At 50.9% G+C, this 24,819-nt stretch overlaps 1 protein-coding gene across 18 annotated transcripts in view; it reads right to left on the reverse strand.

Moving 5' to 3' along the window:
• Positions 1-23,844, reverse strand: part of PCBP3 (poly(rC) binding protein 3) — a 298,571-nt gene extending 274,727 nt beyond the window's left edge. For 5 of the 18 annotated variants that reach the window (XM_031968308.1, XM_031968309.1, XM_031968305.1 and 2 more), the window contains exons 1-2: positions 23,368-23,751; positions 23,079-23,191 (exon numbers count right to left, since the gene is read on the reverse strand). Coding sequence is in view for 1 of the 18 variants with exons in the window: in XM_031968320.1 (XP_031824180.1) it covers positions 17,681-17,968; positions 23,079-23,191; positions 23,368-23,602 (636 nt within the window). In the remaining 17 variants the exon portion in view is untranslated. Of the gene's footprint in view, positions 1-16,029; positions 17,969-23,078; positions 23,192-23,367 lie in introns of those variants that run through there. The other 13 variants (XR_004234123.1, XM_031968316.1, XM_031968310.1 and 10 more) reach the window with 11 other exon arrangements.
• Positions 23,845-24,819: the final 975 nt, after the last annotated feature.

A 24,819-nucleotide genomic window follows, 5' to 3' on the forward strand; every position in this document is an offset into this window, starting at 1 on the left:
CCTGTACCTCCTATTCTCAGTCACCCTGGGAACAGGGGCAGGAGTCAGGTTATTGCCCACCCACGGCTTCCATAGACACTGACAAGCCTCCTGAGCCAAGATGCCTTTCCTACTGCAAAAAGAGATTCTTGTGTTGATTGTCCTTCACTATTCAGAGAGAAACTAGCTGCTGAATGTCACCTGCCTCCTCGGGCCTCCGCCCTCGGCCCTGTCTGTGCCACGCTTGTATTTAACAAGCCAAAGAAAAATCAGCGAGAGTTGTTGACAAGAAGGGGAAAAAAGCACCCTCAATTCCTAAGCTAAGCGAGATGGACCTGAATGGGAAGCCAAGCCAAAGGAACACTGTGAGGAATGTGTGCTCCCTTCTGCCACTGGGCATTTCATCCCTCTTTTAAGTTAGAAGATAAGTGGGGTCCAGGAGCATCTGGGGGCACAGCAGATTTCCATTAAATGCTCTGGTGGGTGGCCCAAGACAGGGCCTCCTGCACTCCCAAGTCCTCGAGCCCAGTCCTCACTTTCTGACTGGAACCAAGCAGAAAACTCTTTAACCAGGACCTGCTAAGTACTTCCTACCTGGATACTCGCACCATTAACCAGATCATTCATTTAATCGAATCCCAGCCCCCACCCACTCACCCTGCTGAGAGGAAAGAGAAAAATCAGCTGATAGGAATTGGTTATGAAGAAAATCCCCACACAGATTCCAGCCCCCATCCCTCCGAATTTTCCGGGATAATGGATGTTAAGGGATGACCCTACATGTAGGTGTATATAAATACATGATACACATGTATGCATAAAGATAGTAAAACACACATACGTGTCTATAGAGATCTATATTTATATCTCTCCAGAAAACTTTTGTTCTGGGCAGGGAGCCCAAGGAAGTAATGGATTGGGGAAAAGATTTTTCCTAAAAAGGTTCAAATGTCTTAAAATTTAAAAATCTGAGGCTAACCTCACTTAGCTAGAGTGCTTTTAAGTGAGAGCTTTCACTCCTCTCTCCCTCCTTCAGCTAAACAAGGTTATGACATTGGGGGTGGGTGGGCCTTACAGTACTGACAATATAGATGAAGCCTGCAGGAGGAAGAGGAGAAGGGAGGAGGAGGAAGAGGAGGGGGAAGAAGAGGAGGAGGAGGAGGAGGAAGAAGAGGAAGAGGAGGAGGAGAAGGAGGAGGAGGAGGAGGAGGAATGTCACCACCTAGAAGTTAGAGGAAGGAACTGGCTGCGAGCACAAGAAGGCTACCACGCTAAGGCCCCCAGGCTGAGGCCATGGAACCACGGCAGACTTACTGACCTGCCCGATTCTTTCTCATTTCAAGGCTTCTGTCCAGACCTTTCAGCCCTCCCACTTCAGCAGCCCCAGTTCCAAACCCAGTTCAGCCTACAGTACAAACTCCAGTTGTGTTCCTGGTTCTAGGCCTCTGTCATCCTGGAAAGTTCTGCCTCTTGTCTAAGCTCTAGAGTGCTCTCTGGCCCAGCTCAGGATCACTCTCCTGGATCAGAAATCAGTGTCTGTTCCACATCCTAACCCTAACTCTTTCTGATGGCACCAAAGTCAGTGGGCTTCCCACATGGCCCTTGATAATAGTCCATCCCCTAATATAGTATAAATGTTTCAGAGGCAAGGGCTGGCTTTTTATGACCCTCGCAGCCCACACAGAGCAGGAACTTAAATGTTTGTGATCTGGAAACTTTAGAATTCAGTAGAATTCGACGACCAACTAGGACTCCAGGTGACTGAAGAGGAAGTGTCTTGCCCCTCTATTCTTGGCGGAAGAGGATAGTCTAGGGACCAAGGAGACATTTTCAGCCTCGATGAAAGGGTGGGCTGTACTTACTGATCACCAAGGAGGAATTTCTTTTTACTTGGGGGGAGGAGGAGGAAGAAGAGTGAGCTGAGAAAGCCAGAAAGTTAAAAGCAGCAATGAAACTTTCCAAGAAACACAGCACAAAGGAGGCTGAGAGGGAAGCCCAGGTACATGGGACAGCTCCATGGTGCCTCAGCCCTTTGGAAAGCAGGACATGTCAGGAAGACTCCTGTTGGAGTCTGATGTTGGTTGCTATTGTCAAGTTCAGAATAACCAAAAATAAAAATGTATTTTAAGTAAATAAGAACAAATTAAGAGAGAGGAGGCAGAGATTATAAGTCAGCAAAGACAGAGATATAGAAAGATGGATAGACAGATAAATAGATAATAGGCAGAGAGATAAAGAGATGGGTAGAGAGATGGACAGACATAGAGATGGTGAGATGGACAGATAGATGCCTGTTGTCCAGTCAATGAGCCTTAATTAGGCACCTGCTGTGTGCTATAGGCACTCTAGCGATCTCTGAGAAGACAAAGCATGATGGACAGTGGCTAAAAGAAAAGGCCTGCTCTTCCCCGGTCCATGCCGGGCTTCTGACCTCTTTAATCCTGGAATCCAAAGGTCACATTCCAGAACAAGATCTGTCTTTCCATCTTTCTGCCAAGGACCAAACTTCTGGCTTAATTCACCTGCCCCGTGCTTTATAAAATGCAGAACAGGGAGGCACTCAACTTTGCCTCCCCCATAGGAGAGTGAGGGGAGACAGGGCAGGAATGACAGCTGGGATGCCAGACGACTTTTAGAATTCTAGTTTGGGTTCCCCCGCCTCCCTTTTCACCAGTATCTGAAGACCAGCAGGGGGTGTGAGGAAGTATACAGGACAGGGAATCAGGAAAGCTGTGGTCCAGTCCCAGCTGGGTCACTAACTAGTAGTGTGACTTTGGGCAAGCTACTTCTCCCCCCCCCCCCATGGACCTCATTTTTGTCCTCTAGGAAATGGAGGTACCAACTCCAAGGCCCCATTCTCTGGTACAAATGACTGTCCATAACCTTGGGCTGAGCTTCTGAGTTCATGCCCAGCATGTGCTTTCCTTCCCTCCCTCTAAAACCCAGCTGTGACAGTTACTCCAGTGCCATCTTGGGTTGAGACTACCTTGATCTCAAACTCAAAAGTTTTATCTTCACTCTGAGGTAAATTTACCCAACTGAGCCCACTTCCCATCCTCCTTTATCCCAGCCTGGCTGCCTCTGGGGGATCCCTTCCTTGGCAGCAAGCAAAACAACCTATTGCATTATCAACTGGTTAATTAATGATTTGATTAATAGAGTTGGGAGCCCTGACTGACAGCTTAATCAAAAGAAGGCAAGGACCGCTGCTGGCCTCAGGCCCAGAGCCATAACTAGGCAACTCGATGATGTTTGAGTTCTGATATTCTGCAGAAATGGGGCCAAATTTGGAAGCTTAATGATTCTGGGGTCACATCCAGACCGGCATGGGTCATAACTACAGAGGAACAAGGCCCCCGTGCCTACAGGCACTTGTCATTGTTTCAGGATGTCCTTGTCCTTGATCAAGATGCTTAGTCATTAAGAAAAATATGTCAGGGATTTTTTTTAAAAGAGGGGATGTTGGGACCTCCCATGTTAAACTTGTCTTTTGTCATCACCGCCATCATTCCTGTACCACCTTGCTCCAGGGCTTAGGGAGAAACCCAACCTCCTTCCACTCCTGACACAGCAAGGAATCGGGGGGCCTGGAACCAAATGAGTTTCTCATTGTCACTCCCTCCCGTGGCCAGACAGAGATCCCCAACGCCGAGCTCATCTGGGAGGAAAGCAAGCTACTTTTCCTGTCCTGCTCCCCCAAACAGGAGGCTGCTTGCTTCTTTCAAGGCTCAGGTTCTGCACAATCCCTCCACTTGTCGGGATCTCCTGCTGATATTTGATATAAGCCTATATAGACACCCATATTCTCTCCTTCCTCTAGCTTAGGAACTCTTTGAGGGCAGAGAGTGATCCAATAAGGTTTTTGTCTCTCCGGCACCCACTGCACGCCCTGGCAGGACACTACTACTAACTAAAAGCATGCTGATTGGTGGATGGATAGAAAATGAATGGTGACAAATAGAAGGAAGAGAATTTCTCCACACCAGGGCCCTGGTGCTAATCCTCCTTCACTTCCTCCCCTCTGTTGATGGGATAATCCTTTCCTCTAACATAGATCTCACACTCATGGAGCCTGGGCAAGTCACTTAATCTCTTTAAGCCTCAGTTTCCTCATCTACAAAATGGGGTAATAATAGTCCCTGCCTCACACAACAATGCTTTGCAAACCTTTAAGTGCTGTGTAAAGGTTGTTTTCATTATTAGTGTTATTCCTATTCTTACTGATCTTATTACCATCGCTCTCACCACCTAGAGTCAACCACAGATCAACCAGAGGCAGTGTGGTCCTGTGCTCCTTCCAAACCCGTTCCAGTTGGTCTCTCTGGGCTTCCCAACATGGCTTTCCTTCCCTTGACCCCTAACCTCGGCATTAGTCCCCAGACTCGTGTGGTAAAGGTTTGGTGCGGGCTCCGTCCATCAAAGATGGCCTCCCCACTCGGATGACTTTGGGGACCTGCTTTCAGGAGCCTGGCACATTTGTGGATATCTCTCGTTGACCAACTGGGTGGTTGGGCACTTTTTTCCATTGGCTTTTTAAATGGAACAGGCAACATCTTCAACATGGCCTAACTTGGCACCTGCCAGGGCTCTTCCCGAGTTTGTGTTTGACAGGAAAGGGCTCTTTAGCTCCTGCACATAATAAAGGAGGAGACTCTGAGGGCTGCCTTCTCTCCCACCCCACCCCATCCTATCTAAGGCCACTGGCCTTTTCATTCACGCTCTATTGTAGGTGCTGGGAGTGGAGTCTTTGATCAGGGGGTCCAGGAATCCAGGCCAGATGCTGCAGGCAGCCTACCAGTGACACCCTAAGGAACAAGTGTCTTAGACTCCAGCTCAACAGATGCAAGCCCTGCCAGTTTTGGACTTGAACTTGGTGAAATTAATGCTATTTAAGTATCTGCACAGGCTGTGAACCTAAATAATTCTCTATTCAGGTGATATATGGGATTCTGCCCCCAAAACTTTAGGGGAAATGTTGTAAGAGGAGGGACAAAAGGGCATCGCGTAGGCCCTCGGGACACTGAAGGCCAGGGCAGGAAATGTAACAGGCTTAGCCAAGGGATACTAGGGCCAGAGTCAACCACCATGCAGAATGCTGGAATTCATTCACTCCTCACTTCTGCCTCCAAAAAATCCCACTTTTCCTTTGGGACAAACCTCAAGAGCCACTTTTGATCCAAAGCCTTCCGGATTCCTACTCAAACTACCTTGGCTTTATTTTCTGTTCATGTTGTGTATGCTTATCTAAGAAGAGTCAGTCTCACTCAAAAAAATGTGAAATCCTTATGGGGAGAGAGACTATTTCTCGTTTTCGTCTTTGTATTCCCAAAACCAGATACAGGGCTTTGCACATAGTTGGCACTTAAGTAATTTTAAATTTATTGATTTATTTGATATTAGTTATGTAATCTAACCTTCCCAAGTGTCATCTGCAAAATGGGTACAATAATCTCTCTATTTCCTAACATCCTGGGCTATTACAGAAATAAAATGAGATGCAGTAATATGGGGCCACTTAGCTTCTTCACTGTAAAAAGAATCTGTAAATATCTTCCGTACATATGACCTCCTTCCTGGGACGAAGGAACTTTGCAAACCTCAGAAATGCCACAGAAATGGGATCTGTCGGTATTACAGTGTCCAGGCAAGCATTTTGCAAACCAGCGAGGACATATAGCTGAACACTATTCTTGGCACTAGCCAATGAAATGGATCTGGCAAAATTGTCCCTATCGCAGTCTCCTAGAATCCATTTCCCCTGGCCTCTCTGGCTCTGGCATCATTTCAGCTCAAGCAGATGAGGATCTGCTTCCCTCCCCTCCAAATCTACCATGCCTGAGGCAAGCCCTTCCCTCCCACCCCCCACCCCTTTTTGGCCATGGACTGCAGAGGGACTAATCTTTTCTTGGCTCCCTGGATGAATCCCAGCATCTTAGAGCTGGCAGAGACCACAGAAACATCTTGCCCAACCCACCCCTGAACGAGAGCCCCTTGGAAACATCCCCAACAAGCTGTCATTCAGCCTCCTTTTGAAGACCTCTTGTGAGGGGGAGCCCAGCCCCTTCTCCTTTGGGGCAGCTGTTATTGTGAGGAAGGCTGTCCTGACATCGAGCCTAAATAGGCTTTATTGTAGCTTCTCGCCATTATTTTGGTCTTCTGGGGCCAAAAGAAACAGATTTAATCCCTCTTCTAACAAAGCAAATGACCGCATGCTTAAAATGACTTCTCACGTGTCTTCCAAATGTCTCTTTTTTTCTCCCTGGGTCCCTTAACTAATTCTCAGGAACTGAAATTTCTTTAAAAAAAAAAAAAAAAAAAAAAAAAAAAAAACTTCCTTTCTCCCTCTTCCCCTCCCCCAACCTTGGAGAATATTCCTTTTGTCTCAGTATTCAGGCTGCCTACCAAGTAGAGGTTACTTACCTGCTCACCCGTGGTGTCTGGGCATCCAAAGGAACCTAGGCCAGGCAGTGGCTAAAGGAAGGTTTTCATACGATCCAGGACTGATGGCTAAGTGATTGTTCACAATTGGCACTTGGGTCTCTCACATAATGAGGATGGGACTATAATATAATTTTAATATTAATAACAAGCAACAATGACTAATTAGCTTCATGTCACCATAAAACAGCAAATGTGCTGGAGTCTGCCATGGATTTCCTATAAAATGTCTTCCATGGCAGACCAGCTCCAAACAGTCACACAGTTGATTTACAGATGGCAATAACAAGCTCCCACTGTGCCCATTTTCTGACTTTTAAAATGGAAGCTACTTGAAGGAGAGATCTCTCTTTTTGCATGTATTTATATCTCCAGTGTTTACCACAGTCACTGACATATAGTTAGCACTTGATTAATGCACTTTAGTATTAAGAAAAGAATGTTTAGGTTCAGGAGGCCAAAATGGTAGATTGGAGACAACCAGCTGAATTCTCCCAAACAACTCTAAAATAATCAAATTTTGGTGCAGCAGAACCAACAAAAGTAAGTGACACATTTTTCTGGCCTAAGAAACTTAAGAGGTTGCTAGGGAGGTCTGTGACACCTGGGTGGAGGACTGTTGGGAGGTCATACACAGTGACAGTGAAAGTAGCTTCAGCAGCATCAGCTTTGGAAGTTCTCAGCCTAGAGACAGGAAGGGGATGGGGTAACTGGTCAAACAGAGATTACAGGGGACCCTTTGCTGGCACTAGTTGCATCTGGTACTGATTGGTAACTCCACTGCCCATACACTACCCTGTATAGCAATCCGATGGTGGAGAGGAGCACTTGTGATCGTAAGGGTCCTGGTAGTATTCTAAGGCAGACAGGGACATTAGCAAGATAGCTGGTTATAGTCCCAGGGTCAACAGGAGTGTTAGTTGTAGAGAGCCAGAACTCTGAAGAAGTATACTTGAAACAAGATGTTAACTCAGAGGAATTGATGAGATAATGGTTCTCTAGTTTACCAGTACTTAGTACTTAGCATAGTGATGCAATGGTTCTCTAGTTCACACATATTCAGTATATTCAGTATGCTGTAATGATGTTATTATAATAGGGTGTATAAGAACTGGGAACAGGAAGTCAAACAGAAGTGAGACTGGCAGACTGGCGCACTGCTGAGGGAGACTGGGTCAGACTATGACAGACACAGACTGTGAAGGGGACAATAAGGACTTTGAACTCTATTCTTGTCCATCCTCTTAGTGACTATTCAGCTGAGACAAAGGCCCTTCCAAAGGACCTCCAGAAAGCTAGCCCAGACATTACAATTAGTGTTGTAGGCTTCAGCAGTACAGAGGCTTTTCTTGGATAAAAATTAGTGCACAGCCCAGGAGAGCAGTGACCACACCTCCCCTCATATCTCACCTTTTGGAAAACACCAAAAGCTTACAGACGTCTAGAACCATCTCTGAAAACAGCATGAAAAAACCTGAAGCTTGGCACAGTGCCTCCCCACCCTACAGTAAGCAGAACCTAACTTTAACACAAAGTTCAAAGTTAAGAAACAGGTTGGGAAAATAGCCAACAATAACAAAAAGAATTTGTGCATAAAAAACTGCTACAATGGCAAGGAAGAGCAACTTATAAACTGAGAAGACCATGTGAAAAGAGCTACAAACAAAGCATCAAAGAAAAAAGCTAATTATATGCAATCACAAGACAAATGCCTGGAAAAAATTTTTTTTAAAAAACGGATAAGAATGATAGAGGGAAAAATGAGGGGAAAGAAGTGTAATAAAAGAAAATTAGGAAAAAAGGCAAATAGTAAAAGAGGCATGAAAAATAATGAATAAAATACCTTAAAAAGCAGAGTTGGCCAAATGTAAAAAAAAAAAGACTATGAAAACTCACTAAAGAAAATAATTTCTTAAAAATTAGACATGAGCAAGTGGAAGCTGAGTCTATGAGACATCAAGAAATAATAAAACAGTCAAAAGAATGAAAAAAGAAGAAAAGGTGAAATAGCTCATTGAATAAAATAGCTGATATGGGAAACTAGATTGGGGAGAGATCATTTAAGAATTTTTAGATTACCAAAAAGGTAATCTAAAGGTATAATTTTAAAAAGAGCTTAGACATTATATTTCAGAAATTATGAAGGAAAATCATACTGATATCTTAGATCTAGAAGGTAAAATAGAAAATGACAAAATCCACTCACCACTTTTTCACAAAATGAAAAATCCCATGAATGTTATACCAAATTACAGAGCTCCTATTTCAAGAAGAAAATATTGCAAGCAACCAGAAAGAAACTGTTAAAAATCATGGAGCCACAGTCAGGATCACACAATATTTAGCAGTTTCCATGCTAAAGAAAAAGAAGTTTGGAATATAATATTCTGAAAGATAAAGGAGCTAGGATTGCAACCAAGAACCTATTCAGCAAAACTGAGTATAACTCTTTCAAGGAAAATTGATATTTAATGATATAAAGGACTTTAAAGCATTCCTGATGGAAAGACAGAGTTGAATAGAAAGTTTGCCATTCAAACAGAAGATTGAAGATCATCATAAAAGGTAAACATAAAAGAGTGATCATGAGAGACTCAATAAAGTTAAAATGCTTACATTCCTATATGGGAATGTAAAAGTTACATCTAACTCCTTAGAACTCTATCACTATTAGAGCAGTTAAAGGGAGTTTACACAGACAGAGGGTGTGGATTTGGGTCAATTCTGTTGGAATGATCTCCAAAAAAAAAGATGCATTGGGAGAAAAAGGGAAGAGAGAAGTAGAATGTGGAAATTTTCTCACCTAAGAAGGTGCACAAGGAAGAATTTTACAGTGAAGAGAAAATGTAGGGGAGTAGTGAGCAATGCTTGAACCTCACTCTCATCAGAATTTATCTGAGAGGAAAAAAAATACATACACATATCCACATTCATACACCTACACACAGGGATGTGTGAATAGAAATCTAACTTACTCTGTAGGGAAATACAAGGGAAAGAGATGGAAATAAGAGAAGAAATGGGGTGATAAAAGAGAAAAAAGAGGAAGGGAGGCAGTGGTTAGAAACAAAATAGATTTTTGAGGAGGAATAGGATAAAAGGTGAGGAGAATAAAGAGAAGAAAATGGGATACAGTAGAAAACACAGTTTTCAACTGAATGTGAATGGAATAAGGTGACATAAAATGGAACCAGATAGCAGAATGGATTAGAAGCCAGAATCTAACAGTATGTTATTTATAAGAGACATACTTGAAAGAGAAAGATGCAGAGTTAAAATAAAGTATTGGGAGCAGAAATATGATTCAGCTGAAGCAAAAAAGGTATGCGTAGCAATCATGATCTCAGACAAAGCAAAAGCAAAAGTAGAGCTAATTAAAGGAGATAATCAGGGAAACTACAATTTGCTAGAAGGTACCATGAACAATAAAGTAATATCAAAACATTTTCAGCAAATTTTTCTAACAAAAGCTTCTACAGATATATACATAAGGGCAAAAAAGAAAACGGAGTCAAATTTATAAAACTAAGAACCATTCCCCAATTGATAAAGGATAAAAAGGATAACAGGCAGTTTTCAGATGAAGAAATGAAAGCTATCTACAGACATATAAAAAATGTTCTAAATCACTACTGATTAGAGAAAGGCAAATTAAAACATTTCTGGGGTACCCCCTGATAACTATCAGAAATGACAAATTCTGGAAGGGATGAGAGAGATTACACCAATGTATTATTGACAGAGTTGTGAACTGGTTCAACTATTCTGGAGAACAATTTGGAACAACATCTTAAAGCTAATAAAAAAATATGCTCATCCTGTGGTCTAGCAATGCCACTACTAGATCTGTATCGCAAAGAGAGCAGAGTAAATAGAAAGAACCTATATTTACGGCAACTCTTTTTTTTTTTTTTTTTTGTAGTGGCAAAGAACTGGAAATCAAGGGGACGCTCAGTAGTTGGGGAAGAGATTGTGATCAAGAACCATTGTGCTATAAAAAATGGCAAGGAGGGAATGATTTCAGAGAACCATGGCAAGATTTACATGAACTGATGAAAAATGAAGTGAGAAAAATGGAGAGATCATTATGCATAGTGATAGCAAAGTTATAATGATGATCATCTATGAAAGACTTAGCTACCCTGACCAATACAACCATTGATGACAATTCCAAAAGACTCATTTCACTATCTACTTTCAGAGAAAAATGTTGAACTCTGGGTGCAAATTGAGGCATATTTTTCTCTTTTTAGTGTTTTCTTTTTTTGCTACATCACTGACAGAAATGTTTTGCATGTTTTCACATTATTATTAATATATTGTTTTTTTTTCCAGTGGGAGAAAGGATGGGAGAGATTAAATTAAATTTTAAAATAATTTAAAAAAAAAGAAACACATATTAGATTATGCAGAACAAAACACCGCCCTTGAATCTGTCCTCCAATAAACATTCTCCTGAGCATTTATTTACCCTTGTTGGTTTGTCTGGACCCTAGGATCGAGTCAAACTGCAATGTGCAATATAACCTAGCCCCAGATATTAGGCAAGACCATGGAGAATTTTCAGAGCCTCCCAGATGGCTAGGAGACTCCCTGTGAGTGGTGAAGTCCCCCACATGCTGCTGCTTATGGCTGATATTTTACTGATGCCAGCAAGTCATGAAGCATCGAGACACTAGAGAGCCACCTTAAGGAGGTGCATGTGCACTCCCAGTCCTTAGTCCAAAGTAAGACAGGAAGTTGTGGGGGCTCGACTTGGAGGCAGCCCGTCATTAGTACCGTATCTTAGACCCTGCCAGAGGGCAAGGAGCTGGGCTGGGGGGGAGGAGATGAGAGGACTGTCAATTATAACAGATGGATAACTTAAAGGCAAAAATATTGGGCTGGTCCTTGAACGAGATTGCGAAATGATGGAGAGAGACAGACAGTGTGGGCACTGACATAAGAGAATGCAAGAAGTTCCTATGTTAACTCTGAGGAGGAATCATGGGACAGTAAGGACATACCCAGGACAGATGGGCTGCAATCTGCACCTCTGGAAGGAGCACCCCCCTGCATAAAATAGTGTGTCCTTCAATACCTCCAAGTGAAGCAGAGAAAAGCCTGGAGGGCTCAGCTGGAGACAGACTGCAAAGTGGAAGAATTGGAAATCGAGTGAGAAGCTCTGGGTTCAAATTCTGGCACTTCTATTTGCTCTCTGCGTGACTGGCTCTGGGTCTCAGTTTCCTCATCTAGCGGCCCCTAACATCACCACCAGCCGTGAATCTGGCTGTCTTCTACAGGCAGTAGGGAGCCATTGAAAATCTTGAGCGAGAGAGTGCCATGGTCAGTCTTCTATCCCCATAATGTCCCTGAGTGAACGAGGGCCCAGCTCCTTTGCAGATGGAGCCTGGAAAAGGCCCAGAACAAAGGTTCCCCACTCCTCCCTCTGGGCGCAGTGCGGTTCAGTGGTAGGCACTAGCCACACTTTCCTGCTCCGCCTCTGGACCCTTTCTCCCAGGAAGAAGCTACTCAGGCTAGGGAGCCCCTCAAGCTTCCCTTGGCTCCGAGTCGGCCGCCCAAATCCATAAGGGCCCATTTTCCTGATGCGAGGGGAAAGGGCTGAGCAGGGCATCTCCCCCTGGCCAGAGGGCAGATGTTCTGTGGGGTGGCTGCAGCCTGGGTGGCGACACCCCGGAGCCACCGGCCTCCATCCCTCGGAGGTCGGGTCAGGGCTGGGCACTCGGAGCACGGAGAGCCCCCTCCCAGAGCAGTCTGCTGACTCGGGTGGGCTTGGCCACCAGCACCACCCATATTTTTCCCGTGGACAAAACAGGAGGAATGCTGGCTTGCCAGAATCAGTGTCATCCGTGCAGCCCTGGATGGGACCTTTGAGGTCCCCTGGGCCAAGCTCCCATTTAGCAGAAGAGAAAATGGAGCCTGGGAGAGTGCAGTGATTCTTCCAGCTCCCGTGGGTGGGGAGGCGCCCATGAGGGAGCCCCTATGCTCTCAGCCCAGGGCTCCTTTGGTCTGCCCTACTTTACATCCTGCAGGCTCCCACAGGCAGCAGAAGCAAGACTTTCTCCTGGGCCCACGCCCACTACAAAGGGTCCGAGGGGCTTGGACCTGCTCCTGTCTCCAGGCCTCCCCCACTCGGCCCTCCTTGAGCTGCCCCGGGAGCCCCCTGGGCAGCAAATGGAGGGGGAGGGGAGAGTACCTGCCGCTGGCTCCTGGGAAGGGAATCCGGAAAGGTTTCCTGTAGGAAGGGGCCCAGCAGGAGAGCCTTGAAGGCAGCCAGGGACTCGATGAGAAGGGCCGGACATTGGGGTCTCCTCACGCTCCGTCCCTGGCCTGACTCTGACAAACCTCAGACCAGAGGCTGTTGGATTCTGAGCTGGGCAACACTGCACAAGGCAGACCGAACAAGAAACGGAGGCCCTGGCAGTAGCGGGGGGCCCCTGGCTACTGCAGCAGGGGGGCTGTCCCCCTCCTCTGGACTCCACCTTTGCATTCTTCCTTTGGGCTTCCCCAAAATCAGCGACGTTTAGAACTCTGCGCTTGCGGCTGGGGGCAGGACTGGGGGCAGGCCTGGGGGGCTTTGGTGGCCTAGAACCATCTAGGAACCCAGGGAAGGTTCCAGCAGCCCCAGTGCAGTCACCGGGGGGAAAGGCCTCTGCCTGGAACATCCCCCCCTCCCCAGTGCTGGGCTCTGCACTGGCCTCCCTTCCCGGGAGGGGTGCTGACCAGCAGGAGGGCGTCCAGAAGATACAGAGCATCCTGAAAGGGCTGGAGCCTGGGCAAGACACAGACTGGTTAGAAAAACCCCAGGGCACGTTAGCCTGGAGAACTGTCTTCCATGGTCGGGCAGGAAGGACCACGGCACTGGCCGGGCCTGGCCGGAGGCAGGGCTGCTATGGAAGAGGGCCCTGCATAACGAGCTGCCCCAGAGCGGGGCAAGGGCCAAGGCCAGAGGCTCCTGGATCCCTGGGTGTTTGGGCCATTTCCAGCTCTGTGTGGCCACGACAGGTCCCGTGTCTGGACATTCTTCCAGTGCCCAAGAGCCAGGGATGCCCCGAGACATCCATCAATGGGCGAGCTCCGGGAACTTCTCTGGCTCCTCCTGCTCGCTCCCAGAGGGGCCTCCAGGTATAGGGGCACCCAAACACCAAGGCCGCCCCCCACTGCCTGGAGCCCCGCTGGCAGCTCTCGGGAGGCAGCGGCCCTCCCTGACCCATGATTAAACTCACACGGGGGCCCCGAGGACCAAGACAATGAAAGATCAGCTGTGTTTAATCAGCCTCCTCCAGCAGCCATTGAATCCAGTGCCACCAGCGGGCATTGCTCATAATAACTATGTGGGCAAGATTGAGGCTGTGGCCGGATCCCAACACAAACCTGGCACGCATGGGGGCCTAATAGGGCCTAATAGACGTTTGGTGAATTGCACTGACTTGGACTACAACAGTGAGTGGAGGGGTCGGTAATGGCGGGAGAATCCCTCTGCCACCTGCGGTTCCACGTGTCGACCCCACGAGCGCCGCTGCCGTCCCCACAGGGGCATGTTCCTGGAGCCCGGACGGCTCTAGAGGCAGGGAGGGAGAGAGCCGACTTCAGAGTCAGGAAGCCTCGGGCACAGGGCCCGTCTCTGACAACACTGGCTGTGTGACTCTGGCCAAGTCCCGTTACCTCCAGGTGCCTTCTCAGCACCCAAGCAGCTCTCAGACGGTGAGATGAAGGCAGGTGGCGGTTTCCATGGCGCGAGGAAGTTTTCCCTCAGGAACTCCCTCTGCCAATGAAATCCCTTGTCTGGTCCAAAATCTCACACACACACACACACAGAGTCAGACAGAGATCTCTGAGACAGAGACAGACACAAAGAAAGAGATAGATAGAGAAACATGCACAGAAAAATAGACACTGAGAGACAGACAGAGCCCTCTTAGAGGTTATAAACCTGCTGGACACCTGGCGGCCACTGAAGACTTGAGATACTCCCCATATAAAGGGGATCCCCAAAGTTGCCCATGTCAACCGTGCCCTATAATTCAAGGGAGGGAATCTATAAATTCAGCCCTGTTCTTTGCTGAGTGACTCTTCCTACAGAGTCACACCCAAAGTACTCAAGGGTTAGGAAATGATTCCAAGATGGCAGGTGAAGAAGAGAGGGTCTGCATGGTCACAGGGCGAAGGGGCAGTGCCAGGGCTGCCAATCCGGAACACACCAACATTGAGCTTAGCCATCTTCCCACAGCAAAGGAAGGCAGGTGCCCGTTGAGCGTCTCTGGGAAGGCCCAGGGCATGGCTCAGACACTCGTGGGGCCAGCCCTGCTTGGAGCGGAGGCAGACAACTGCCTCCCTGGGCCAGGGAAGGGGGTTCACAAGGACACAAGTCCTGCCTCAAGGGGCTTCAAGTCTGGGGGGAGGAGAGAAAGATGCTACGTACACGGAGATCAGCAAACAGGAGGTAATAGGAGACCAAGAACGAGAACAGGTGGACAGAGGGGTTTGGGGGAGAACCTCTCACAGGGGGTGCTCCCTGAGCTGAGCCTGCAGGGGAAGCAGAGATTCCCAGAGCCTGAGGGAGGAGGGGAGCATCCCAGTCCTGGGACAAAAGGCTGAGGATCTGCCGTGTGCACAGAGAGCTCTAGCCACCAGCAGGCTGGGTGAGCTTCTTCAGGCAGATTCCCTGCAAGGCCATTAAGAGAAGCAGGCTCCAGGACTCCAGGGAATAATCCAGCGGAGCTGGCCCTCATCCAGTCCCACAGGAAGCCCTGGGACTCTGGGGTCCGGGGCACCAGGAGAAGGCCCTCACTGAGAAGACATCGGTTGGGTGGCCAGGACAAAATGCCCGAATGCGTGCCCCCTAGAAGTGGGCCAAGAACCTGGAGATGCCATCTGGGAAGGAGGGGCGGGGCCAGGCAGATCATTTTCCTCCAGGCCTGAAAGGAAGAGGAGCCGGGCTAGCTCAGCATGGCTTGAGGAAGAGAAGCCGGGCTAGCTTGGTGTGGCCCAAGGAAGAGGAGCCAGGATAGCTCGGCCTGGCCTGAGGAAGAGGAGCTGGGCTAGCTCTGATTGGCCCAGAGTGCAAGTCACAAGTGGGCAGATTCAGGCTGACAGGGAGCAGGAAGAAGGCCCTGCCAATGCCTGTGATGGGAGGGGGAACCGTGAGGAGGGCATGAGCGCCTCTTTCCCAGCAATCTTTGGGTCATATTGGATGACCCTGTCAGGCGGCCCCCGAGCGCCACACTCGCTCTGAGATGTTAGGGCTGATTGTGGGATGAGTTGAGAAAGGCCCAGCAGGTGTTTGGGTCCCTACCTCATGACCACAATCTGCCTCTCCACCCTTAGCCTCCTCCCAACATATCTCTCCTGCCTTCTTTCCTTGTCTGTTTTACTCTATCTCTGTCTCTGTCTCTGTCTCTGTCTCTGTCTCTCTCCCTGTCTCTCTATCTGTCTCTCTCTCTGTCTCTCTGTCTCTCTCTGTCTCTGTCTCTCTGTCTCTGTCTCTCTGTCTCTATCTCTCTCTCTCTGTCTCTCTCTCTGTCTCTCTGTCTCTATCTCTGTCTCTCTGTCTGTCTCTGTCCCTGTCTCTCTCTCTCTCTCTCTCTCTCTCTCTCTCTCTCTCTCTCTCTCTCTCTCACATACACACACACACACACACACACACACACACACACGTTTCTGGTCTCATCCTTAAAGTTAAGCTGCAACAGAACAGCCATGAAAGCAAGACCCCACTGGGGACGTGACTTGGAAGGAAAGGCCCTCCTTGCTCCATCCCTTCCTTCCCCCCAATCCCAGGTACAAACCAAAACAAGACACTGAGCCACAATTATGGTCCAGCTCTGAGGTCCCATGGTGCCAGTGGCAAAATCAAGTGGGCCTCGGGGTCCTGCTTAGAGACTTGCACAGACAGGGAGCTCACCCCTCATGAGGCAGCCGCTGCTCCTCAGGCAGCTCTCATCACTTGGAAGTTCCTTCTCAGCTCAAGCCTCAGTTTGCCTCTTTGCCATTTGCACCCATTCCTGCTTCAGTTTCCATCAATGGCTTGGCTTGGTTCCAACACCACAGACATCATGGTCATGATGAGCCAGCTGCCCCCTCTTCCCCTATCAGATCGTAAGGCCCTTGAGGGCAGGGACATATGTTGTACCTTTCGGTATCCAGCTCAGTGCAGTACCTAGCATGCAGTAGGCGCTACATAAGTGTTGGGTGACTGGTGATTGGCTCTGCCTTTGGCGGCTAATGACTCCAGGCCAGCCCCTCCTCTACACACCCCCAGAAGGCTTCCCCTCGACAGGATAAAGAGAGCTTCCCAAGTCATGAACCCCAAGCCCTTCCCCTTCCCGGTCACTCTTCTTGGCCACTCCAGGTAATCAGAACTGCAACTGACAGGGACAGAGATCCCCTCCCTCTTCCTGCCCCTGACACTCCAAAGGAGATCCGACAGGGACAGAGATCCCCTCCCTCTTCCTGCCCCTTCCCTTAATGATGCCCAAGAGGGAAGCCCCATTTTGGCTGCTACATCACGTGGCAGTGGCCTGAGAGAATGCTGGGGAAAACAATGAATGAAGTGATCCCTGTTCCTCCAATGAAAGAAAGTATCTTTCATTGAGACTGGGAGGGGGCCCCACAAATACTTCGAAGTATCTACAACATTGGTGTGGAGGGGACAAACACAGGGAAGACGGAGGGAGGGAGCAGCAAGTTGTGTATGTTAACGAATGGAGGAAAGATGGAGTGCTGGGCTTGGAGGCTTGGAGGTTCCCACCTCTGACACCTCCTGGCTGTAAGACCAAGGGCCAGTTATTTCGCTTTCTTGGGACTCATCTATTAAATGAGCAGTGTGAACTTGATGGTCTTAAAGGTATATTCCAACTCTAGAACTGTGACCCCATTATGGATTCAATGGCCAGTGTTCTAGAGGCAGGGAACATTTAATCACTGCCTTTTACTATGTTCAAGTTCATCAACTTTTAAAAAACTTGACTCTAACAAACTGTATATTTCAGTTATTTTCAGTCCTGTCTGCCTCTTCATGACCCTATTTGTGATTTTTTGACAAGTATGCCATTTCTTTGTCCAGCTCATTTTGCAGATGAGGAAACTGAGGCAAGTAGGGAGGAGTGACTTGCACAGGGTCACACAGCTAGTAAGTGTCTGAGATCAAATCTGACTCAGGAAGCTGAGTCTCCCTGATTTCCAACCTAGTACTCTACCCACTGCCCCATCTAGCTGCCCAACTTAATAGACCAGTCAATCTCTTTACCTTTGCATTAAACTACTAACTGTCTCTTCTTTCTTCAGGCGATGAGCATACGGCCAACATTTGGTGGGACACAGTGATGTTCAATGGATACCAAGAATGGGGAGCGAGGCAATGTGAGAAGGAGCAGTGGTTTATTCTGGCCTTGCCTCCCCCTCCCTCCGTGGGGCGCCCTCTTCCCACTGCCCCGAGCGCTGTGTCCGTCTCTTCCATCTGCAGTCTCTTTTGGTGAGGTCCTCTTCCTGCCCGGTTTCCATTGGCTCCTGTATATGGCCGCTCTCCATTCCAGATCCTCAGCCCCAGGCCCTGTCGAGAATGGCACACATTTCCCCCCCACCCCCACCCAGCCCATCCTCCCAGACCAAAATTCCCAGGTCAGCTGGAGAGATGGCAGCTACGGAAGAGAAAGGATTCCACCAATTCCGTCCCCTGCAAGTCCTTTCAGTCCCGGCTTTCCATTCCCCTGGCCACCCCCACACTTCAGATCCTTGCCTCCTTCCTGCACTCCTGTAATAGCCCCCTAATTAGGCTCCCTGCCTCCAGGCCTTCTGCAGTCCCTCCTAATACTGCCAGATTAATCAGCCTAATGCAAAACTCCAATCACATCCCTGCCTATGCCAAACCTCTGCAAGGCTCCCAAAGAGCTTCTAAATGTATCCATTTAGTGTTTTCAGGGCCTCCATGAGCTGGTACTAACTGTCCAAAGGAATCCTCCCTCTCTTGCCCTCCCCCTCGCTCCTTTCCAAGGCCTGGACCCTTCCAGAACATCTAGGACAGGAGGGGGGCACCTGCTCCCCCCAGCCTTGCATCCCTTCTTCACTATCTCAGTGCTACCCCCAGCAGAGTCTCCACGGGATTCTCCCGCCAGCTGGAAGATCTGGCACAGGGCACATCCTCCCCACGTCCTGCTTGACTCCTCCCAGAACCTCTAACTTTCTTCTTCCAATGAGATGGGGAGCCACCGGGCCATAGGACTGACCCAACAGCCACTGCTTCCTCAGGCCCTCCAGATCTTCCCCTCCTCCTTTTCCCAGCACCGTAACCTGGTCCAGATTTGCATGACCTAAGAGCCCTGGGCCTTGCCGTCTACTCCACAGCCTCCCCCTCTGGACTTCTGGGCCTCAGTGTCTATACTGTAACTGAGGCTTTTCTTCTTTTTTGTTTTTTTCCCTTGCTCTTGGACTGAGAGATCTTGGGGAAGGTTGTGGCTTCTATTTATATACAATAAGTGCTTAATAAAAGCCTTTTCTGATTGTACATATAGAACCTCTATCAGATTGCTTGCTGTCTTGGGGAGGGGAAAAAGGAAGGAAGGCAGGGAGGAAAAAATTGGAGCTCAAAATCTTATAAAACTGAAAACTTACATGTAACTGGAAAAAATAAAATGCTACTAAGTGAGAAAAAAGGGCTTTTTATTGTGCTTGGTTCCTCCCTCCAGTATTACTCCTGCTTTTCAGCTCCTTTATCTTCCATTCCCCAACATTCCGTGCAGAGGGCCCTGCCCTCCCTGGCCCTCCTGCCATCGAAGACTCTCCTGCTAAGAATTTCCCTCGTCTAAAACCCCAATCCGTTTCTTGGCAAGGCCCGTCTGTCACGCCCTGTGCTTGTGTGCATGGCATGTCTCCCCTATGTGACCAGAAGCCCAAAGTGAGCCCGAGCCGGCCTGATCCCTCTGTACCCCAAAGCTGGGCCTGCCCTTGCTCACTGTGGGCTCAGGAGAGGCCAGGAGGGAGGGGAGGAAGGGGAACTTGATGCTTCACTTCTCTCTTAGACCCTGGAGCAAGGGCCCCTGGGGCATCCTGTCCCTTTTAAAAACAATGTCAGGTGACCCCAGCTGGCTCCAGAAGGGACACTAGCAATGGGCAGCATCTCCCCCAGCGTCCCACTGGGCTCCCAAACCACCTGACATCCAATCTGCCGTCCACCGGCCCGGCTCAGACATACTCGGGAGCCCCTGCTGGGACTCAATCTTGCTAACTCAAACAGGCAATGCCAGTGGGCTGACAAGACCAGCCTGAGAGGGAGGAAAGGTGGATGCAAAGATCTGGAGGTGGAACCCACCAGAGCACAGAGGAGGACCACGAAGGGGAAAGGGCTGGAGGACCTCTCCCGGAGGAAGGGGAAAGGGCTGGGGGACCTCTCCCGGAGGAAGGGGAAAGAGACAGAGGCTGTGCTCAGTATTGGGTAAGCACAGAAAGGCAAGGATACTGCCCTCTGACCACAAGGGGCTCACAGCTTAATGAGGAGACAACTGGCCAGTCATTCTGCACATATAGGGAAAGTGGCAGTAAGGCATGGAGGAAAAGCAGCAGCCGGGAGGAAGGCCGTGTGTGTGTGTGTGTGTGTGTGTGTGTCCACACAGAAGCACATGTACATGTGTGCAGAGAGAACACCTCTCCAGATACAAGCTCTCCATCCCTAGGTGCCCCCCCCCCCCATGCAGGCTCGCCTAGAGTGGAATATGGCGTACTGGAGTGTGACATTCTATCACATCCATAGGCGCCCGCACATAGACAGTTATCCCTCCTTTGGAGTCCACACAACCGGCAATCACCAGCTCCCCTCAGTCTCCCCGGGCTTTCCATCTGCAGCATTGGACTGAGATTGACCTCAGAAGGAGCTCACCCTTAGGTAATCAAGGAATCACAAAAACACCCCAAGATGCACTCCAGTCCCACCCAGCGCTGGCCCAGAATCCTGAGGGGAAACTTGGCTGACATGAATTCCTCCTTCTGAAGCCCTCCTGTGAAGGGGAAGGCCCTGCCTTGCAAAGGGGAAGCCCTGGGGTCTCATAAGGAGGGGAGAGTGTGGCCTGTATGACTCCAGGGTTCCTGCAATGGAGTGACGGCACAGGCCTCTTGTAGCATGGCTTCATTGTATGGAAGGCTTGCTTTCAGCAGTCCTGGCACCCCGCCCCGCCCAGAAATGAGCACCACTTTTATGAACTTTCATGAAATGGAGTCTGTTCAGAAGGAGAGCCTGCTATACATCATGAAGCAGAAACACGGCTAAGATTAAGAACAAAAATTACAATTAAAAAAAAAAAAGCTTTCTAGCAGATTCGGTGACTAGAAAGGTTTGTCCCTTCAAGGCTTTCGATTTTTTCCACCTTGAGACCTAAGTACAGCCCAGAGAGGCCCCATCTCAGGTTCTGCCTCCACAACATCCACCCCTCATCTTTCACGATGGCAGCTGCAAGACCACCGATCTCAGGCTTATCGACAATTGAAATGTTCCTCCAGTTCCCCAGGGACTCCTGGCAGAAAATTTGGTCTTAGTAGCTTCAAACCCCACAGGCCGCCCCCGTGGGAGGGCCCATCCTTCCTTCCACAGAGAGGAGGCAGCTGCTGCTCCATCCCAATACCTCAAGGAAAGGAAAGCCCACATGGTGGCCAACATTTTCCTGGTCTTGGATACCCCTCGGCTTCCTGTTTCCCGGAGCCCCAGCTTCAAGAAAACTAGAGAATGCACACAAGCCAATGGCACGCCCTTGAAGCCAACGGAAAGGTCACCAGCGCTTTCCCCTAACCGCATGGATGGGGTGCCACGCCGGAGCCGAGCTGCAGATCGCCCACAGGGCCCGGGTGCTGGTCTCTAAAAAGCCTCCCCATTCAGAACACAGAGTGGCCAGTTGTCGCTGTCAGGGATGAGCATACAACAGACTCTTAACGCGAGATGGCCCTTTCTTGGTGGCCTTGCTCCACATCCTACCTGTCTGCAGAGGCTGAGAAGGGAGTTATTCGTCTGGGCCCCACTATCAAACTGCTGCCTTTTTATTTCTCTCTTCTTCCGTCAGGGCCGAGTCCGCTGGAGCAGCTTAGATCACCATTACTGCAAGAAGCTCGAGTTCCTCGCTGCTTTGGAAATCAGTACCTTTTGGTGACAAACTACCGGAGGGATGGCTGCTGCCAGCCTGCACCTAGGACGCCATCCCACTGTCTTGGACGGCCATTTCTAAGCTTTCCTCTCCATCGCAGCTCAAAGCTCCAACAAGCTAGGGTGCTACTACCACACAAATTGGTATCATTCAAAGAAGGCTCCAGAGGGAAGAAGGGAAGCAAAGAAGGAGGCCATTTTCCCCCTCTGTCTAATGGCTGGATATGATGGAGCAAAAGCTCCCTTCCTCCTACCTTTCACTACTCGGATAAGAAAAGAGCAACCCCAGAACACTCACTAGGAGAGGAACAGGAAACAAAAGCCGTTTTCCACAAAAGCCATCCAATTCCCATTCCCACTCCAGGAAGTCCCCCAAACTTTGGACTGATTCAGTCTCCTCTGAGGCTCCCTGGCTCCTTTTCCCCTCCAGGACTGATTTAGCCTCCTGAGCCTGAAAGGCAAGGCGAGCGAGCTGATGCTTTTTACGGCCCGTGACAGCTCCACTTCGGGTTTCTAACGGCCCCGGTGCTAGAACTCTCACTGGCCCTGCCCTGAGACGCCTCGTCCTGGCTCTGAGAAGGAAAGATGGAAGGCAGTCCTGAGCATCTGTGTCCCCCTGCGCTCCAGCGTCCCTCCCTTCCCCTGTCGGGGAAACGTCGCGATGGAGCCCTCTCCCGCCGGCCTCACTTCCGAGCCTAGCATGGGAGTCACTTGTGTTTATGGGGCTTCATCGGGGAGGGCGGGGTGGAGCCCTGGTCAGGTGGGGAAGAGACCGATCCCAGCCAGGGCCGGGAAGGCACAGCGTCCCCTCCCCCACCTGCCCAGAGGCCTCCTGGCATCTCCGAGGCTCCCGAGTTGCGCCCCCCCCCCCCAGCCCCAGCGCTGGCCCTGTTTACCTGGCGTTCGATACTGAGTGGCTGAGCTCTCTCTCTCGGGAGCCCAGAAGACGGCGCCCGCCTGAAGGCAAAGGCAGCCCTGCTTTAGGAAGGGGCCCGCGGGCTTTAGCCGGGAGCCCGTGCCCCCCGCGCAGGGCGCCGCTCCTTCCCCGGGCAGAGCCCCGGCCGTCCGGCCTAGCCTTGCCTCGGCAAAAGCCAGAGCCCTGACTCGAGCAGCCTCGGTGGCTGCGCCCCCGGCGGGAGGTGGCAGGAGCCCGCCCTGTGCGGGAGGGGGACCGGAGAACTGGGGACAAAGTTTCTCAGCCCCGCTCGGGGTTAGCCTCGGCACGGGGGCATTCCTCACCAGACTACTTTCGGCCGCCCCCTCCTCCCAAGTCCCAGAGCTCGGAAGGAGGCCGCCAGAAACCAGACCGCCCGAAAGCCGGGGGGGGGGGGGGGCTGCGGGGAAAGGGAAAGCCAGGGGGTCCCGAACTTCGCGGCCCCGGGAGGAAGCCGTGGGGAAACCGCCTGCTCCGCCGTCCCCCGACCTCGCTCCCGTGGGCTCCCCCCACCCCGGATCCCCGCACCCGGACACAGCCGCACACTCCGCTCGGCCCCGCGGCCCCCCGGCCCCGCGGCCCCGGGAGAAGCCGGGCGACACTCACCTGGCCCGGGAAGGAGGGCACCGCCTGTTGGACCGGCGCGGGGCGCTCGGAGGCTGACCGTCTGGCCGGCGACGTGCGCGGGCAGGGGCTGGTCCGGGTCGGACGGGGGTTACCTGGGAGGGATGGAGGGAGGGGAAAGGGTGACGAGGGGAAAGCGGGGGAGAGTGCGAGGGGGTGGAGGGGAAACCCTCGGCTCCGGAGCCTGCTCCCGCACCCGAGTCCGCCTGGGAGTAGGACAGACCAGAGAGGGCGGGAGGGAGCCAGCCAGCCAGGAAGGGAGCGGGCTCACATTGAGGGCGGCGGCAGCGGCGGCGGCGGCCCAGCCCAGACACCGAGGCGGGCTCGGCCCCCTCCAGCTCCTTGAGCCAATCCCAGCCCCCGAGAGCGCACAGCCTCCGCTGGGCAGGAGGAAAGTGAAGAGCTGGGCCAGGCGGCTGACTCCATTGGCCGAGCGCGGCGCAGAGGCGGCCAATCAGAGCCCTGACGGAGCCGCCCCGATGCGAAGCCCAGCAGCATCCCTGCATCCCAGCATCCCAGGAGCGTCCCAGCGTCCCGGCGTCCCAACGTGCCCGCGTGCCCGCGTCCTAGCATCCCGGGAAGCGGCCCAGTGGCGGCCCGAGAGCCCCAGCCTGCCGCCGGGCCTCCAGTTGTGTGGCTGGCGGAGAGTCCGCCTCAGGCCGGGCAGTGCAGAGTTCGGGTTCGGGGGTGGGGCTTTGGGAGTGGGGGTGGGGAGAAGGAGAGGGACTGGTGTTCGGGGAGGTGCCTTCTACGCAATAGAAATAAGCTGCAGCGCCAGCCCAGCTGCACCTGTAACTTGAGTACTTTTGACTGAGATGGGGGAGGGAGAGGGGGAGGGACAGAATCAGCCGGGGCCTGACTCCCTCACCTCCCCAACTTCCCAAAGGCTCCCCGCCTCCCCTTGGCCGAGGCAGGGGGGCGCCGGAAGGCTGGCTCCGCTCCCTCCGACCACCCGTGCCCAGCCTTCTCGCCTTGCCCTGGGCCGAGCCCACCTCTTTCCCCTTCCTCCCTCTGCCATGGCTAAGGCCACCCCCCGGGAGCCCCTGGAATCGTGGTTCCTCCTGCTGTCAATAGCTGCAGCCTGCTTGGAGGCTCGTGGCCACTGACTCCGCAGAACCACCCGGAGCAGCCTCATCCTCCCCAGGAGGCCGCTTCTGCGCACGCTTCCCGCCTTAGTTTTGTCCTTCTTGCACCATCCCAGCCTTAGTTTTTGCTAAGATTCTGATCGCCACGAAAACCCCCATTTCCCGGCACTCCGTCAGTGCGCCGGGGATCACGAAGCGCAAACGTCCCCTTGTGAGCAATTTGCCAGCTTGGGAGCGGGGCCTTCCCCCCGGAAAGCATCCCAACGAAGCCTTTCACCGAAGAGTCGCAGTCACCTAAGCCTCTCTTAGCGTTTCCAAAAACCCTCGCAGAGCCCGTTCCCTAACTCCTGGCCCAGAGCGGCGATACGGAGCTGGCGGTGGGGCCCGGATTGGGGGCACGCGCAGACCTCGCAAGGGACCCCAATCAGGCACTTTCAAATGTGGCCTTTCGCTTTGCGATCCCTGTCAGGGAAGACCTAGCGGATCCAGGGTCCAGAATCAAATAGAGACAAACTATGGTTTGCTCCTAATGTTAAGTGAAGGGGAAGGTGCTTTGACCTGTGAGATCTGAAATGAAGCCAAGGAAAGCCTTAGCCCCACCACTGGTGTTATTTCAACAAAAAGAAAGAGAATCAAAA

Source organism: Sarcophilus harrisii, chromosome 4 (genome assembly GCF_902635505.1).
Source record: "Sarcophilus harrisii chromosome 4, mSarHar1.11, whole genome shotgun sequence".
Classification (NCBI taxonomy): Eukaryota; Metazoa; Chordata; class Mammalia; order Dasyuromorphia; family Dasyuridae; genus Sarcophilus; species Sarcophilus harrisii.